Raw genomic sequence first — 17,354 nt, 5'->3', positions numbered from 1 at the left:
ATTCTTATTTTCTCTATCGTCCTAGTGGATGCTGGGGTTCCTGAAAGGACCATGGGGATTATACCAAAGCTCCCAAACGGGCGGGAGAGTGCGGATGACTCTGCAGCACCGAATGAGAGAACTCCAGGTCCTCCTTAGCCAGGGTATCAAATTTGTAGGATTTTACAAACGTGTTTGCCCCTGACTAAATAGCCGCTCGGCAAAGTTGTAAAGCCGAGACCCCTCGGGCAGCCGCCCAAGATGAGCCCACCTTCCTTGTGGAATGGGCATTTACATATTTTGGCTGTGGCAGGCCTGCCACAGAATGTGCAAGCTGAATTGTATTACACATCCAACTAGCAAAAGTCTGCTTAAAAGCAAGAGCACCCAGTTTGTTGGGTGCATACAGGATAACAGCAAGTCAGTTTTCCTGACTCCAGCCGTCCTGGAACCTATATTTTCAGGGCCCTGACCACATCTAGCAACTTGGAGTCCTCCAAGTCCCTAGTAGGCGCAAGACACCACAATAAGCTGGTTCAGGTGAAACACTGACACCACCTTAGGGAGAGAACTGGGGACGAGTCCGCAGCTCTGCCCTGTCCGAATGGACAAACAGATATGGGCTTATTTGAGAAAAAAACCACCAATTTGACACTCGCCTGGTCCAGGCCAGGTCCAAGAGCATGTTCACTTTTCATGTGAGATGCTTCAAATCCACAGATTTGACTGGTTTTAAACCAATGTGTTTTGAGGAATCCCAGAACTACGTTGAGATCCCACAGTGCCACTGGAGGCACAAAAGGGGGTTGTATATGCAATACTCCCTTGACAAACTTCTGGACTTCAGGAACTGAAGCCACTTCTTTCTGGAAGAAAAATCGACAGGGCCGAAATTTGAACCTTAATGGACCCCAATTTGAGGCCCATAGACACTCCTGTTTGCAAGAAATGCAGGAATCGACCGAGTTGAAATTTCTTCGTGGGGCCTTCCTGGCCTCACACCACGCAACATATTTTCGCCACATGTGGTGATAATGTTGTGCGGTCACCTCCTTTCTGGCTTTGACCAGGGTAGGAATGACCTCTTCCTGAATGCCTTTTCCCTTAGGATCCGGCGTTCCACCGCCATGCCGTCAAATGCAGCTGCGGTAAGTCTTGGAACAGACATGGTACTTGCTGAAACAAGTCCCTTCTTAGCGGCAGAGGCCATAAGTCCTCTGTGAGCATCTCTTGAAGTTCCGGGTACCAAGTCCTTCTTGGCCAATCCGGAGCCATGAGTATAGTTCTTACTCCTCTACGTCTTATAATTCTCAGTACCTTAGGTATGAAAAGCAGAGGATGGAACACATACACCGACTGGTACACCCACGGTGTTACCAGAACGTCCACAGCTATTGCCTGAGGGTCTCTTAACCTGGCGCAATACCTGTCCCGTTTTTTGTTCAGACGGGACGCCATCATGTCCACCTTTGGTAATTCCCAACGGTTTACAATTATGTGGAAAACTTCCCCATGAAGTTCCCACTCTGCCGGGTGGAGGTCGTGCCTACTGAGGAAGTCTGCTTCCCAGTTTCCATTCCCGGAATGAAACACTGCTGACAGTGCTATCACATGATTTTCCGCCCAGCGAAAAGTCCTTGCAGTTTTTGCCACTGCCCTCCTGCTTCTTGTGCCGCCCTGTCTATTTACGTGGGCGACTGCCGTGATGTTTTATCCCACTGGATCAATACCGGCTGACCTTGAAGCAGAGGTCTTGCTAAGCTTAGAGCATTATAAATTTACCCTTAGCTATATTTATGTGGAGAAAAGTCTCCAGACTTGATCACACTCCCTGGAAATTTTTTCCTTGTGTGACTGCTCCCCAGCCTCTCGGGCTGGCCTCCGTGGTCACCAACATCCAAAACTGAATGCCGAATCTGCGGCCCTCTAGAAGATGAGCACTCTGTAACCACCACAGGAGAGACACCCTTGTCCTTGGATATAGGGTTATCCGCTGATGCATCTGAAGATGCGATCCGGACCATTTGTCCAGCAGATCCCACTGAAAAGTTCTTGCATGAAATCTGCCGACTGGAATTGCTTCGAAGGAAGTCACCATTTTTTTTTATCATGGCCCTTGTGCAATGATGCACTGATTTTAGGAGGTTCCTGACTAGCTCGGATAACTCCCTGGCTTTCTCTTCCGGGAGAAACACCTTTTTCTGGACTGTGTCCAGAATCATCCCTAAGCACAGGAGACTTGTTGTCGGGATCAGCTGCGATTTTGGAATCTTTAGAATCCACCCCTGCTGTTGTAACAGTATCCGAGATAGTGCTACTCCGACCTCCAACTGTTCCCTGGACTTTGCCCTTATCAGGAGATCGTCCAAGTAAGGGATAATTAAGACGCCTTTTCTTCGAAGAAGAACCATCATTTCGGCCATTACCTTGGTAAAGACCCGGGGTGCCGTAGACAATCCAAACGGCAGCGTCTGAAACTGATAGTGACAGTTCTGTACCACGAACCTGAGGTACCCTTAGTGATAAGGGCAAATTTGGGACATGGAGGTAAGCATCCCTGATGTCTCGGGACACCAGATAGTCCCCTTCTTCCCGGTTCGTTATCACTGCTCTGAGTGACTCCATCTTGATTTGAACCTTTGTAAGTGTTCAAATTTTTTTAGATTTAGAATAGGTCTCACCTAGCCTTCTGGCTTCAGTACCACAATATAGTGTGGAATAATACCCCTTTTCTTGTTGTAGGAGGGGTAATTTAATTATCACCTGCTGGGAATACAGCTCGTGAATTTTTTCCCATACTGCCTCCTTGTCGGAGGGAGACCTTGGTAAAGCAGCCTTCAGGAGCCTGCGCAGGGGAAACGTCTCGACATTCCAAACTGTACCCCTGGGATACTACTTGTAGGATCCAGGGGTCCTGTACGGTCTCAGCGTCATGCTGAGAGCTTGTCAGAAGGGTTGGAACGCTTCTGTTCCTGGGAATGGGCTGCCTGCTGCAGTCTTCTTCCCTTTCCTCTATCCCTGGGCAGATATGACTCTTATAGGGACGAAAGGACTGAAGCTGAAAAGACGGTGTCTTTTTCTGCAGAGATGTGACTTAGGGTAAAAACGGTGGATTTTCCAGCAGTTGCCGTGGCCACCAGGTCCGATGGACCGACCCCAAATAACTCCTCTTCCTTTATACGGCAATACACCTTTGTGCCGTTTGGAATCTGCATCACCTGACCACTGTCGTGTCCATAAACATCTTCTGGCAGATATGGACATCGCACTTACTCTTGATGCCAGAGTGCAAATATCCCTCTGTGCATCTCGCATATATAGAAATACATCCTTTAAATGCTCTATAGTCAATAAAATACTGTCCCTGTCAAGGGTATCAATATTTTTAGTCAGGGAATCCGACCAAGCCACCCCAGCTCTGCACATCCAGGCTGAGGCGATCGCTGGTCGCAGTATAACACCAGTATGTGTGTATATACTTTTTATGATATTTTTCCAGCCTCCTGTCAGCTGGCTCCTTGAGGACGGCCCTATCTATAGACGGTACCGCCACTTGTTCTGATAAGCGTGTGAGCGCCTTATCCACCCTAAGGGGTGTTTCCCAACGCGCCCTAACTTCTGGCGGGAAAGGGTATACCGCCCATATTTTCTATCGGGGGGAACCCACGCATCATCACACACTTCATTTAATTTATCTGATTCAGGAAAAACTACGGTAGTTTTTTCACATCCCACATAATACCCTCTTTTGTGGTACTTGTAGTATCAGAAATATGTAACACCTCCTTCATTGCCCTTAACGTGTGGCCCTAATAAGGAATACGTTTGTTTATTCACCGTCGACACTGGATTCAGTGTCCCTGTCTGTGTCTGTGTCGACCGACTAAAGTAAACGGGCGTTTTAAAACCCCTGACGGTGTTTTTGAGACGTCTGGACCGGTACTAATTGTTTGTCGGCCGTCTCATGTCGTCAACCGACCTTGGCGCGTGTTGACATTATCACGTAATTCCCTAAATAAGCCATCCATTCCGGTGTCGACTCCCTAGAGAGTGACATCACCATTACAGGCAATTGCTCCGCCTCCTCACCAACATCGTCCTCATACATGTCGACACACACGTACCGACACACAGCACACACACAGGGAATGCTCTGATAGAGGACAGGACCCACTAGCCCTTTGGAGAGACAGAGGGAGAGTTTGCCAGCACACACCAAAAACGCTATAATTATATAGGGACAACCTTATATAAGTGTTTTCCCTTATAGCATCTTTTTTATATATTTCTGACGCCAAATTAGTGCCCCCCCTCTCTGTTTTAACCCTGTTTCTGTAGTGCAGTGCAGGGGAGAGCCTGGGAGCCTTCCCTCCAGCCTTTCTGTGAGGGAAAATGGCGCTGTGTGCTGAGGAGATAGGCCCCGCCCCTTTTTCGGCGGCCTCGTCTCCCGCTCTTAACGGATTCTGGCAGGGGTTAAATATCTCCATATAGCCCCCGGAGGCTATATGTGAGGTATTTTTAGCCAAAAAAGGTTTTCATTTGCCTCCCAGGGCGCCCCCCTCCCAGCGCCCTGCACCCTCAGTGACTGCCGTGTGAAGTGTGCTGAGAGGAAAATGGCGCACAGCTGCAGTGCTGTGCGCTACCTTAAGAAGACTGAGGAGTCTTCTGCCGCCGATTCTGGACCTCTTCTCGTTTCAGCATCTGCAAGGGGGCCGGCGGCGAGGCTCCGGTGACCATCCAGGCTGTACCTGTGATCGTCCCTCTGGAGCTAATGTCCAGTAGCCAAGAAGCCAATCCATCCTGCACGCAGGTGAGTTCACTTCTTCTCCCCTAAGTCCCTCGTTGCAGTGATCCTGTTGCCAGCAGGACTCACTGTAAAATAAAAAACCTAAGCTAAACTTTTCTAAGCAGCTCTTTAGGAGAGCCACCTAGATTGCACCCTTCTCGGCCGGGCACAAAAATCTAACTGAGGCTTGGAGGAGGGTCATAGGGGGAGGAGCCAGTGCACACCACCTGATCCTAAAGCTTTACTTTTTGTGCCCTGTCTCCTGCGGAGCCGCTATTCCCCATGGTCCTTTCAGGAACCCCAGCATCCACTAGGACGATAGAGAAATATATATATATACAGGGATAACCTTATATAAGTGTTACTCCCTGTTATAGCTGCTGTATTTATATATTAGCTGCCAATAGTGCCCCCCTCTCTGTTTTACCCTGTTTCTGTAGTGCAGGACTGCAGGGGAGAGTCAGGGAGCCGTCCTTCCAGCAGAGCTGTGAAAGAAAATGGCGCTTGTGTGCTGAGGAGAAAGGCTCCGCCCCCTTCACGGCGGCCTTTTCTCCCGCTTTTTTCAGGAAACTGGCAGGGGATAAATGCATCCATATAGCCCAGGAGCTATATGTGATGCATTTTTTTTAGCCATATAAGGTTTTTATATCGTTTTTATTGCGTCTCGGGGCGCTCCCCCCCAGCGCCCTGCACCCTCAGTGACCGGAGTGTGAAGTGTGCTGAGAGCAATGGCGCACAGCTGCAGTGCTGTGCGCTACCTTATTTGAAGACAGGAACGTCTTCTGCCGCCGCTTTCTCCGGACCTCTTCGCTCTTCTGGCTCTGTAAGGGGGCCGGCGGCGTGGCTCCGTAACCCATCCAGGCTGAACCTGTGATCGTCCCTCTGGAGCTAATGTCCAGTAGCCAAGAAGCCCAATCCACTCTGCAGTCAGGTGAGTTCGCTTCTTCTCCCCTTAGTCCCACGATGCAGTGAGCCTGTTGCCAGCAGGACTCACTGAAAATAAAAAACCTATTTAAAACTTTTACTTCTAAGCAGCTCAGGAGAGCCACCTAGCTTGCACCCTTCTCGTTCGGGCACAAAAATCTAACTGAGGCTTGGAGGAGGGTCATAGGGGGAGGAGCCAGTGCACACCAGCTAGTCTAAAGCTTTTACTTTTTGTGCCCAGTCTCCTGCGGAGCCGCTATTCCCCATGGTCCTTACGGAGTTCCCAGCATCCACTAGGACGTCAGAGAAATATATATATATATATATATATATATATATATATATATATATATATATATATATATATATATATATATATATATATATATATATATATATACATATATATACATACACACACACACACACACACACACACACTACATACATACAGGTTGAGTATCCCTTATCCAAAATGCTTGGGACCAGAGGTATTTTGGATATCGGATTTTTCCGTATTTTGGAATAATTGCATACCATAATGAGATATCATGGTGATAGGACCTAAACCTAAGCACAGAATACATTTATGTTACATATACACCTTATACACACAGCCTGAAGGTCATTTAATACAATATTTTTTAATAACTTTGTGTATTAAGCAAAGTTTGTGTACATTGAGCCATCAAAAAACAAAGGTTACACTATCTCCATCTCACTCAAAAAAGTCCGTATTTCGGAATATTTGGATATGGGATACTCAACCTGTATATATAAAAATAAAAAAACACCAGTAAGGGATAGAGAAGCAAAGTAAAACTGTGAGAGTCTGAACACTAGATTGCTTGCATTATTTAATGCATTTGCTGAGGGAAAACTTATTTTTCAGTCAACACCGAGCCTACTGCACTTGAGCAAACTTTCTGTTTGTGTACTTTCATGTGAATTACAGCATTTGGAGTCTCAGCTTTCCAAACTCATGCACCATACGTACCAGGTATAATTTTATCTGGGCCAGTTCTAGAACTGATTTCAGTAAATTCTCTTAAGATTTTGGCAGCTTTTTTGGCTTCAGACTTCAAGTTGGAAGGAATAGGGTTATTCACTGTAAAAAGAAAGAAAAAAATATATAGATATAACACATTACCGTGTGTCGCTATAACTGTATAGTGTTCTTGAAGAGGTTGGGTACGGGATCCCGGCGCTTGGAATCTCGGCAGTCAGAATACAGATGTTGGGATCCCGACCACCAGAATGCCGGCAGGGGGTAAAGCGCAAGAAAGCCCCTTGCAGGTTCGGTGGCTCGCAACAGGTTCTATTCCCACTCCATGGCTGTTGTGGACACCCAGGAATAGCTGTGGCGCCGCTGCCAGCATTCTGACGGTCGGGATCCTGACTTCGGTATTCTTACCACCGGGATCCTGACCACATCTCCTTATGAAGTACAATATTTTTTTGGAAAGTAGGTTATGAGTTAAATCAACTATTTTGAATTACAGTATACCTACCTCAGGAAAAAAAACAACAACAAAAAACACAACACAACATAATATAGGAAATAAACTGCTCATATTATTGATATACCCTAAAAGTTGACACACACATACACATATATATTATTGGTAGTCAATACAAATATGTTGGATTTGGCTAAGGAGGGGAGTTATCAGACAGGCAGTATAGAGAATTTGTACATGCTGGTAATATGTACAGTATGAACTATATAACAAATAACCCAATTCTAATATATAAAAAAAATCAGAAATTGTGGTATCATGGGCACACGCATGTTGTGAAGTGAATCATTGCACAGTGGATGGCAGGCACCGTGATATGCAAATTGCATTATTACACACCCAGGAAGGGAGGTCCAATTATACCCCTTTAACACATGCCGCTAAATCCGGGGGTTTTGCATGTGAATGCGCATCAACTCGGGATTTCTGCATGTGTGAAAGGAAACAACCCGGGACTTCGTCCCAACCAGGGTCATGGAGCGGAGACCCGGGATTTCGTCAGCTGCTAGACACAGCAAATTTCCGGGTCACGTGTCTGAAAGCAGCTTAAGTGGGCAAGTATGTTCTCTGGATTCTGCTGGCCACAAAATGACACTTAACACAATCCCACAAGCAGACATGCACACTTAAAATATTATATTGTACTACATTTCACACAACCAATGCTGACTGGCTACAGTTTGTTAGATTGTTTGTTTTTACTGCCACAATAACCGTGGTGATTGCTGGGTCTACCTGGGTCACGGCTCAGTGGAAAAAAAATAACACGGGTCCAGTGTCCCAGGAATCCGACCCAGGTAACTACCCATGTCAGACCTGTGTAACTGTGCAGAGTAAACAGGTGACCCCCAGGTCATCCAACCCAGGTCCCGTTAAAAGCCTATGGAGAGTCGGCTCACCGGTGCTTGGAGATATTATTCCCAAGCACCGGCAGAGGGAAGACAGACACTAACCCTGGTCCAGCCTGCAGTGTGAATAGGGTTTCAAGCCAAGCTGCTGCAACACCACATAAACATTTTTCAATTACCTGGGTCAAGCCTGGGTTTTACACATGCAAGTGCACAATGGCAAAATGATTAGCATTACTGCCTCACAGCACTCAAGTCATGAGATCCTTGCCCTATGCTTGCATGGATTTCCTCCATATGCTCTGGTTTCCTCCTACACTCCAAAAAACATACTTGTAGGTTACTTGACGCCTGACACGTGCGTCCATGTGATCTATATAATTTCAGAAGGTCCGCCCAAGACAGTTTCTCAATGCGCGCATCTGTGGAAACCTGGGAGGATTCCCCAACGGCTTCCCACTGTGAGAGACGGCAGAGACCCTAGTCGGCTGTCCGGAGAGCGGAGGGTGGAATGGTGTAGAGCTGGGTAGGGGTTTGCCGGTTCCAAAATACTAGTAGGAAATAAAGATGTAAGCTCCATTTGGCAGGTACTTTGTGTGCATGACTAAATATTCTCTGTAAAGCGCTACACAATAAATATGTGCTTAAACTCACAAACTATACAACAAGATGTCTAAAATGTATCTGGTTTGCTTTTCCCTAGTACGGTACATCTGTTGTGAGCAGAAAAAAAAAAAGTATGCTGCATGTTGATAATTGTGCATTAGGTATTCAAGTGATGCTCAGGAGGGATAAAAGTAGAAAGTAATAGAGAAATTATTTTTGTGGAGAGTATTTGCTGAATTGATAGGTTTTCGAATGCAGTGATTAGCGGCTACTCTGCTGGGAGTAACCTCATTTCCAGTGCTGGTGGCAGATGAAAAGGGAAGGCATTGAACATGAGTGAGTCAGCGAGGAAGCCTGTCTCTGAAAGATTGACTAACTGTTTAATCTGTAAGTTTATAAGGCAAGTGCGTCAACACAATGCCATTTGCATTATGACTAACAGAAATACATTTTCTTGGCTGAATTTTAGGCAAACTGCTTTAGAAAACATTAATTGTTTTCATATTCCCAGGCTTCTATATGCTTTCCTGGGTAACTTATTAAATATCATACGCTGATAATAAATGTAAAAAAGTAAGATTTCCTTATTATAGTCGCAGGCTACTTGAAAGAAAAAAAAAAGTAATAATTGAGATAATAGTGCCTATTAGATAGCTTGCCAAACAACAAGTGTGTGATCTGCCTAGAGTGGAACTCAGCGCAGCCACTTGCCAGCAGCAAAATTAGTAGACGACGGACGTCACGACTTATTAGAGGTTTGAGACTTTATAAACTAATTTGTAGGTCTTGTTTTGGAAATTAAAAACCCACACAACAAGAACAAATGCAAATTACTTATGGTGTCTTTCCATACGGAATAGAGACAGGTGTAGGATGTTATTGTATTTTAGATTATTTTGTGCAACAAGTAGTTTGTCTGTTTAGGTAATGATCTACCTAAAATCGCAACAAACAGAACACATATGTAGATTACCTTGTAGCTACAAGTCACGTATACACTGTGCCGGCAGCCATATGTACTGTAGGGGAATTAATATACATGAGAATGCACACTAGCAATTCGCTAGGAACCAATTACACTGGCACTTTATGCTTCAAGCCTCATCATTGGTTAAGCCTACAAATATTCTACCCCTACCGCATACCTCCCAACTTTGCCGGCATCGAAGGAGAGATATCAGCAAGGCGCGCGCTTGACCGAAATTAGGGGGCGTGGGCTACCGAAAAAGGGGCATGGCCTAATGGCAAGTGCCGCTATCGTAAGCCACACCCCGTTTTCATCATTATGGGGGCATGGACAGCGCTGTGAGAGGTGCTGGCCATGCCCCCTGTCCCTCTCTGCCCGGAATAAACGCTGTGCGCATGCGCACAGCGTCTATTCACTGCTGCTCTTCTCAGAGCAGCGAGTGAAAGGGAGGGATCTCCCAACTGCCCCCCACTCGCGGGACACTGCGACCCACGGGTGGGATAAACCGTGAAAAATGGGACTGTCTCGCCAAAATCGGGACAGTTGGAGGTATGCCTACTGTACTGTATTGTACTGCACTGTACACTAGGTGACAGAGCCACCTTCAAAGCATAGACAGGCATATGGGTCAGTCAGATTAGCTAGCTTGCGAAAGCAAGTTTCTTTCATGAAACTCACATACCTTGTACAAATGCGTGCACAGAGAAATGAGAGATCCAATTAGAAATGCAAATTTGTAGTACAGTAGGTTGCGCAGCTTTTCTACAAAATGGGACCTGGGGGAAGAACAAAAAAAAAAATAAGAATTTACTTACCGATAATTCTATTTCTCGGAGTCCGTAGTGGATGCTGGGGTTCCTGAAAGGACCATGGGGAATAGCGGCTCCGCAGGAGACAGGGCACAAAAGTAAAGCTTTCCGATCAGGTGGTGTGCACTGGCTCCTCCCCCTATGACCCTCCTCCAAGCCAGTTAGGTACTGTGCCCGGACGAGCGTACACAATAAGGGAGGAATTTTGAATCCCGGGTAAGACTCATACCAGCCACACCAATCACACCGTACAACTTGTGATCTAAACCCAGTTAACAGTATGATAACAGCGGAGCCTCTGAAAAGATGGCTCACAACAATAATAACCCGATTTTTGTAACTATGTACAAGTATTGCAGATAATCCGCACTTGGGATGGGCGCCCAGCATCCACTACGGACTCCGAGAAATAGAATTATCGGTAAGTAAATTCTTATTTTCTCTATCGTCCTAGTGGATGCTGGGGTTCCTGAAAGGACCATGGGGATTATACCAAAGCTCCCAAACGGGCGGGAGAGTGCGGATGACTCTGCAGCACCGAATGAGAGAACTCCAGGTCCTCCTTAGCCAGGGTATCAAATTTGTAGAATTTAGCAAACGTGTTTGCCCCTGACCAAGTAGCTGCTCGGCAAAGTTGTAAAGCCGAGACCCCTCGGGCAGCCGCCCAAGATGAGCCCACCTTCCTTGTGGAATGGGCATTTACATATTTTGGCTGTGGCAGGCCTGCCACAGAATGTGCAAGCTGAATTGTATTACACATCCAACTAGCAATAGTCTGCTTAGAAGCAAGAGCACCCAGTTTGTTGGGTGCATACAGGATAACAGCAAGTCAGTTTTCCTGACTCCAGCCGTCCTGGAACATATTTTCAGGGCCCTGACAACATCTAGCAACTTGGAGTCCTCCAAGTCCCTAGTAGGTGCAAGGCACCACAATAAGCTGGTTCAGGTGAAACACTGACACCACCTTAGGGAGAGAACTGGGGACGCGTCCGCAGCTCTGCCCTGTCCGAATGGACAAACAGATATGGCTTTTTTGAGAAAAAAACACCAATTTGACACTCGCCTGGTCCAGGCCAGGGCCAAGAGCATGGTCACTTTTCATGTGAGATGCTTCAAATCCACAGATTTGACTGGTTTTAAACCAATGTGATTTGAGGAATCCCAGAACTACGTTGAGATCCCACAGTGCCACTGGAGGCACAAAAAGGGGGTTGTATATGCAATACTCCCTTGACAAACTTCTGGACTTCAGGTACTGAAGCCAATTCTTTCTGGAAGAAAATCGACAGGGCCGAAATTTGAACCTTAATGGACCCCAATTTGAGGCCCATAGACACTCCTGTTTGCAGGAAATGCAGGAAACGACCGAGTTGAAATTTCTTTGTGGGGCCTTCCTGGCCTCACACCACGCAACATATTTTCGCCACATGTGGTGATAATGTTGTGCGGTCACCTCCTTTCTGGCTTTGACCAAGGTAGGAATGACCTCTTCCGGAATGCCTTTTTCCCTTAGGATCCGGCTTTCCACCGCCATGCCGACAAACGCAGCTGCGGTAAGTCTTGGAACAGACATGGTACTTGCTGAAGCAAGTCCCTTCTTAGCGGCAGAGGCCATAAGACCTCTGTAAGCATCTCTTGAAGTTCCGGGTACCAAGTCCTTCTTGGCCAATCCGGAGCCATGAGTATAGTTCTTACTCCTCTACGTCTTATAATTCTCAGCACCTTAGGTATGAGAAGCAGAGGAGGGAACACATACACCGACTGGTACACCCACGGTGTTACCAGAACGTCCACAGCTATTGCCTGAGGGTCTCTTGACCTGGCGCAATACCTGTCCCGTTTTTTGTTCAGACGGGACGCCATCATGTCCACCTTTGGTATTTCCCAACGGTTTACAATCATGTGGAAAAAACTTCCCGATGAAGTTTCCACTCTCCCGGGTGGAGGTCGTGCCTGCTGAGGAAGTCTGCTTCCCAGTTTCCATTCCCGGGATGAAACACTGCTGACAGTGCTATCACATGATTTTCCGCCCAGCGAAAAGTCCTTGCAGTTTTTGCCATTGCCCTCCTGCTTCTTGTGTCGCCCTGTCTGTTTACGTGGGCGACTGCCGTGATGTTTTTCCCACTGGATCAATACCGGCTGACCTTGAAGCAGAGGTCTTGCTAAGCTTAGAGCATTATAAATTTACCCTTAGCTCCAGTATATTTATGTGGAGAAAAATCTCCAGACTTGATCACACTCCCTGGAAATTTTTTCCTTGTGTGACTGCTCCCCAGCCTCTCGGGCTGGGCTCCGTGGTCACCAGCATCCAATCCTGAATGCCGAATCTGCGGCCCTCTAGAAGATGAGCACTCTATAACCACCACAGGAGAGACACCCTTGTCCTTGGATATAGGGTTATCCGCTGATGCATCTGAAGATGCGATCCGGACCATTTGTCCAGCAGATCCCACTGAAAAGTTCTTGCGTGAAATCTGCCGAATGGAATTGCTTCGTAGGAAGCCACCATTTTTACCAGGACCCTTGTGCAATGATGCACTGTTTTTAGGAGGTTCCTGACTAGCTCGGATAACTCCCTGGCTTTCTCTTCCGGGAGAAACACCTTTTTCTGGACTGTGTCCAGAATCATCCCTAGGCACAGCAGACGTGTCGTCGGGATCAGCTGCGATTTTGGAATATTTAGAATCCACCCGTGCTGTTGTAGCAGTATCCTAGATAGTGCTACTCCGACCTCCAACTGTTCCCTGGACTATGCCCTTATCAGGAGATCGTCCAAGTAAGGGATAATTAAGACGCCTTTTCTTCGAAGAAGAATCAGCATTTCGGCCATTACCTTGGTAAAGACCCGGGGTGCCGTGGACAATCCAAACGGCAGCGTCTGAAACTGATAGTGACAGTTCTGCACCACGAACCTGAGGTACCCTTAGTGAGAAGGGCAAATTTTTTTTTTTTTTTAGAATAAGTCTCACCTAGCCTTCTGGCTTCAGTACCACAATATAGTGTGGAATAATACCCCTTTTCTTGTAGTAGGAGGGGTAATTTAATTATCACCTGCTGGGAATACAGCTTGTGAATTTTTTCCCATACTGCCTCCTTGTCGGAGGGAGACCTTGGTAAAGCAGACTTCAGGAGCCTGCGAAGGGGAAACGTCTCGACATTCCAATCTGTACCCCTGGGATACTACTTGTAGGATCCAGGGGTCCTGTACGGTCTCAGCGCCATGCTGAGAACTTGTCAGAAGCGGTGGAACGCTTCTGTTCCTGGGAATGGGCTGCCTGCTGCAGTCTTCTTCCCTTTCCTCTATCCCTGGGCAGATATGATCTTATAGGGACGAAAGGACTGAGGCTGAAAAGACGGTGTCTTTTTCTGCAGATATGTGACCTAGGGTAAAAACGGTGGATTTTCCAGCAGTTGCCGTGGCCACCAGGTCCGATGGACCGACCCCAAATAACTCCTCTTCCTTTATACGGCAATACAACTTTGTGCCGTTTGGAATCTGCATCACCTGACCACTGTCGTGTCCATAACATCTTCTGGCAGTTATGGACATCGCATTTACTCTTGATGCCAGAGTGCAAATATCCCTCTGTGCATCTCGCATATATAGAAATGCATCCTTTAAATGCTCTATAGTCAATAAAATACTGTCCCTGTCAAGGGTATCAATATTTTTAGTCAGGGAATCCGACCAAGCCACCCCAGCTCTGCACATCCAGGCTGAGGCGATCGCTGGTCGCAGTATAACACCAGTATGTGTGTATATACTTTTTATGATATTTTCCAGCCTCCTGTCAGCTGGTCCTTGAGGACGGCCCTATCTATAGACGGTACCGCCACTTGTTTTGATAAGCGTGTGAGCGCCTTATCCACCCTAAGGGGTGTTTCCCAACTCGCCCTAACTTCTGGCGGGAAAGGGTATACCGCCCATAATTTTCTATCGGGGGGAACCCACGCATCATCACACACTTTATTTAATTTATCTGATTCAGGAAAAACTATGGTAGTTTTTTCACATCCCACATAATACCCTCTTTTGTGGTACTTGTAGTATCAGAAATATGTAACACCTCCTTCATTGCCTTTAACGTGTGGCCCTAATAAGGAATACGTTTGTTTATTCACCGTCGACACTGGACTCAGTGTCCCTGTCTGTGTCTGTGTCGACCGACTAAAGTAAACGGGCGTTTTAAAACCCCTGACGGTGTTTTTGAGACGTCTGGACCGGTACTAATTGTTTGTCGGCCGTCTCATGTCGTCAACCGACCTTGCAGCGTGTTGACATTATCACGTAATTCCCTAAATAAGCCATCCATTCCGGTGTCGACTCCCTAGAGAGTGACATCACCATTACAGGCAATTGCTCCGCCTCCTCACCAACATCGTCCTCCTACATGTCGACACACACGTACCGACACACAGCACACACACAGGGAATGCTCTGATAGAGGACAGGACCCACTAGCCCTTTGGAGAGACAGAGGGAGAGTTTGCCAGCACACACCAAAAACGCTATAATTATATAGGGACAACCTTATATAAGTGTTTTCCCTTATAGCATCTTTTTTATATATTTCTAACGCCAAATTAGTGCCCCCCCCTCTCTGTTTTAACCCTGTTTCTGTAGTGCAGTGCAGGGGAGAGTCTGGGAGCCTTCCCTCCAGCCTTTCTGTGAGGGAAAATGGCGCTGTGTGCTGAGGAGATAGGCCCCGCCCCTTTTTCGGCGGCCTCGTCTCCAGCTCTTAACGGATTCTGGCAGGGGTTAAATATCTCCATATAGCCTCCGGAGGCTATATGTGAGGTATTTTTAGCCAAAATAGGTATTCATTTGCCTCCCAGGGCGCCCCCCTCCCAGCGCCCTGCACCCTCAGTGACTGCCGTGTGAAGTGTGCTGAGAGGAAAATGGCGCACAGCTGCAGTGCTGTGCGCTACCTTTAGAAGACTGAGGAGTCTTCTGCCGCCGATTCTGGACCTCTTCTTACTTCAGCATCTGCAAGGGGGCCGGCGGCAAGGCTCCGGTGACCATCCAGGCTGTACCTGTGATCGTCCCTCTGGAGCTGATGTCCAGTAGCCAAGAAGCCAATCCATCCTGCACGCAGGTGAGTTCACTTCTTCTCCCCTAAGTCCCTCGTTGCAGTGATCCTGTTGCCAGCAGGACTCACTGTAAAATAAAAAACCTAAGCTAAACTTTTCTAAGCAGCTCTTTAGGAGAGCCACCTAGATTGCACCCTTCTCGGCCGGGCACAAAAATCTAACTGGCTTGGAGGAGGGTCATAGGGGGAGGAGCCAGTGCACACCACCTGATCGGAAAGCTTTACTTTTGTGCCCTGTCTCCTGCGGAGCCGCTATTCCCCATGGTCCTTTCAGGAACCCCAGCATCCACTAGGACGATAGAGAAAAGTATTGGGTAAACCATCCTGGACCCCCAAAGAGTGAAACCTGAGATAGCAGGGCCATATAAAAGGCTGTTAGTGGCCATAAGGAAAGTACTGGAAGTTTTTAACAGTTTGTAAACAGTTGGAATAAACACTTACCTCTCAAGTACTAAAAGCCCTCTTCCATCAATACAACACCTCCGCTTACCTGTCCCACTTCATTTAACCCATTATTGAGCTTTTTCACCATGAAACCGACATGTCTTTTTTGGCAAATTATTCTGTTTACAAGTGCATGGTTATTCATTAGGAGGTTTGTGCCAGAAGTTCTGCACTATGGGGGTAATTCAGATCTGATCGCAGCTACAAATTTGTTAGCTAATGGGCAAAACCATGTACACTTCAGGTGGGGCAGATAAGATTTGCAGAGAGTTAGATTTAGGTGGGTTATATTGTTTCTGTGCAGGGTAAATACTGTCTGCTTTATTTTTACCCTGCAATTTAGATTTCAGTTTGAATACACCCCACCCAAATCTTACTCTCTCCCTGCACACATTATATCTCCCCACCCCCTGCAGTGCACACGGTTTTGCCCACTAGCTAACAAATTTGCTGCTGCGATCAGATCTGAATTAGGCCCTATGTCCCGACATTTTTACGTTAAACTAAAGATTACCTTTTTACCTGCTCAGGGGGCTGCAAACAAACAAATGGAAATATCATCCAGAAAATCAATACGCGCTTGCAATTGGATTGCAGATGTAATTCACAAGGCAAGTTTGGCACGAGAGTGGCTCTTGTCCACATTTGGAAAGTGCAAAATGCATTCCTATAAAAACCATCGGATGAGACCCGACCTCCATCAGCTCAGACTTAGGGGGTAATTCCAAGTTGATCGCAGCAGGAAATTTTTTAGCAGTTGGGCAAAACCATGTGCAGTGCAGGGGAGGCAGATATAACATGTGCAGAGAGAGTTAGATTTGGGTGGGTTATTTTGTTTCTGTGCAGGGTAAATACTGGCTGCTTTATTTTTACACTGCAATTTAGATTGCAGATTGAACACACCCCACTCAAATCTAACTCTCTCTGCACGTTATATCTGCCTCCCCTGCAGTGCACATGGTTTTGCCCAACTGCTAACAAAAATCCTGCTGCGATCAACTCAGAATTACCCTCTAAGCACGTAATTTTAGTGTATCTATAGAAAGAATTGCTGTATGGTCTTTTGCAAAGCAATGACCCCCTTATAAATGTCCCCTCTCCACCATTTTTCAAAAATCTTGAATCACAATGGATTTAGGGGTATATGCAATTGCGGTTGAATTCCGTCTGGAATTCAACCGTTTTTGGATTCGACACAATTCGACAGTCGAAACCCTCCCGCCGGGACCCGAATTCGACATATTCAATAAATAACGGATTCGACAGTCCCGCTGTCGAAAAACGGACCTATTGACGAATAGTGGGTGGCCTGGATTCGACCTCATGGACGGCACAAAAGTGTTCAAAAAACCTGAAAAAAAAATGCGGGGGGTCCCCCTCC

The 17,354-nt window shown here is 46.7% G+C and overlaps 1 protein-coding gene across 1 annotated transcript in view; it reads right to left on the bottom strand.

Annotated features, from left to right (window-relative positions):
- Nucleotides 1–17,354, bottom strand: part of SH3YL1 (SH3 and SYLF domain containing 1) — a 297,391-nt gene that overhangs the window by 242,359 nt on the left and 37,678 nt on the right. Inside the window, exon 2 of the mRNA XM_063915498.1 lies at nucleotides 6,687–6,797. Within this exon, the coding sequence (XP_063771568.1) occupies nucleotides 6,687–6,797 (111 nt within the window). The remainder of the gene's footprint in view (nucleotides 1–6,686; nucleotides 6,798–17,354) is intronic.

Source organism: Pseudophryne corroboree, chromosome 4 (assembly GCF_028390025.1).
Source record: "Pseudophryne corroboree isolate aPseCor3 chromosome 4, aPseCor3.hap2, whole genome shotgun sequence".
NCBI classification, from domain to species: domain Eukaryota; kingdom Metazoa; phylum Chordata; class Amphibia; order Anura; family Myobatrachidae; genus Pseudophryne; species Pseudophryne corroboree.
Note: the sequence above shows the minus strand (reverse complement) of the source record. Positions and strands in the feature narration are given on the sequence as shown.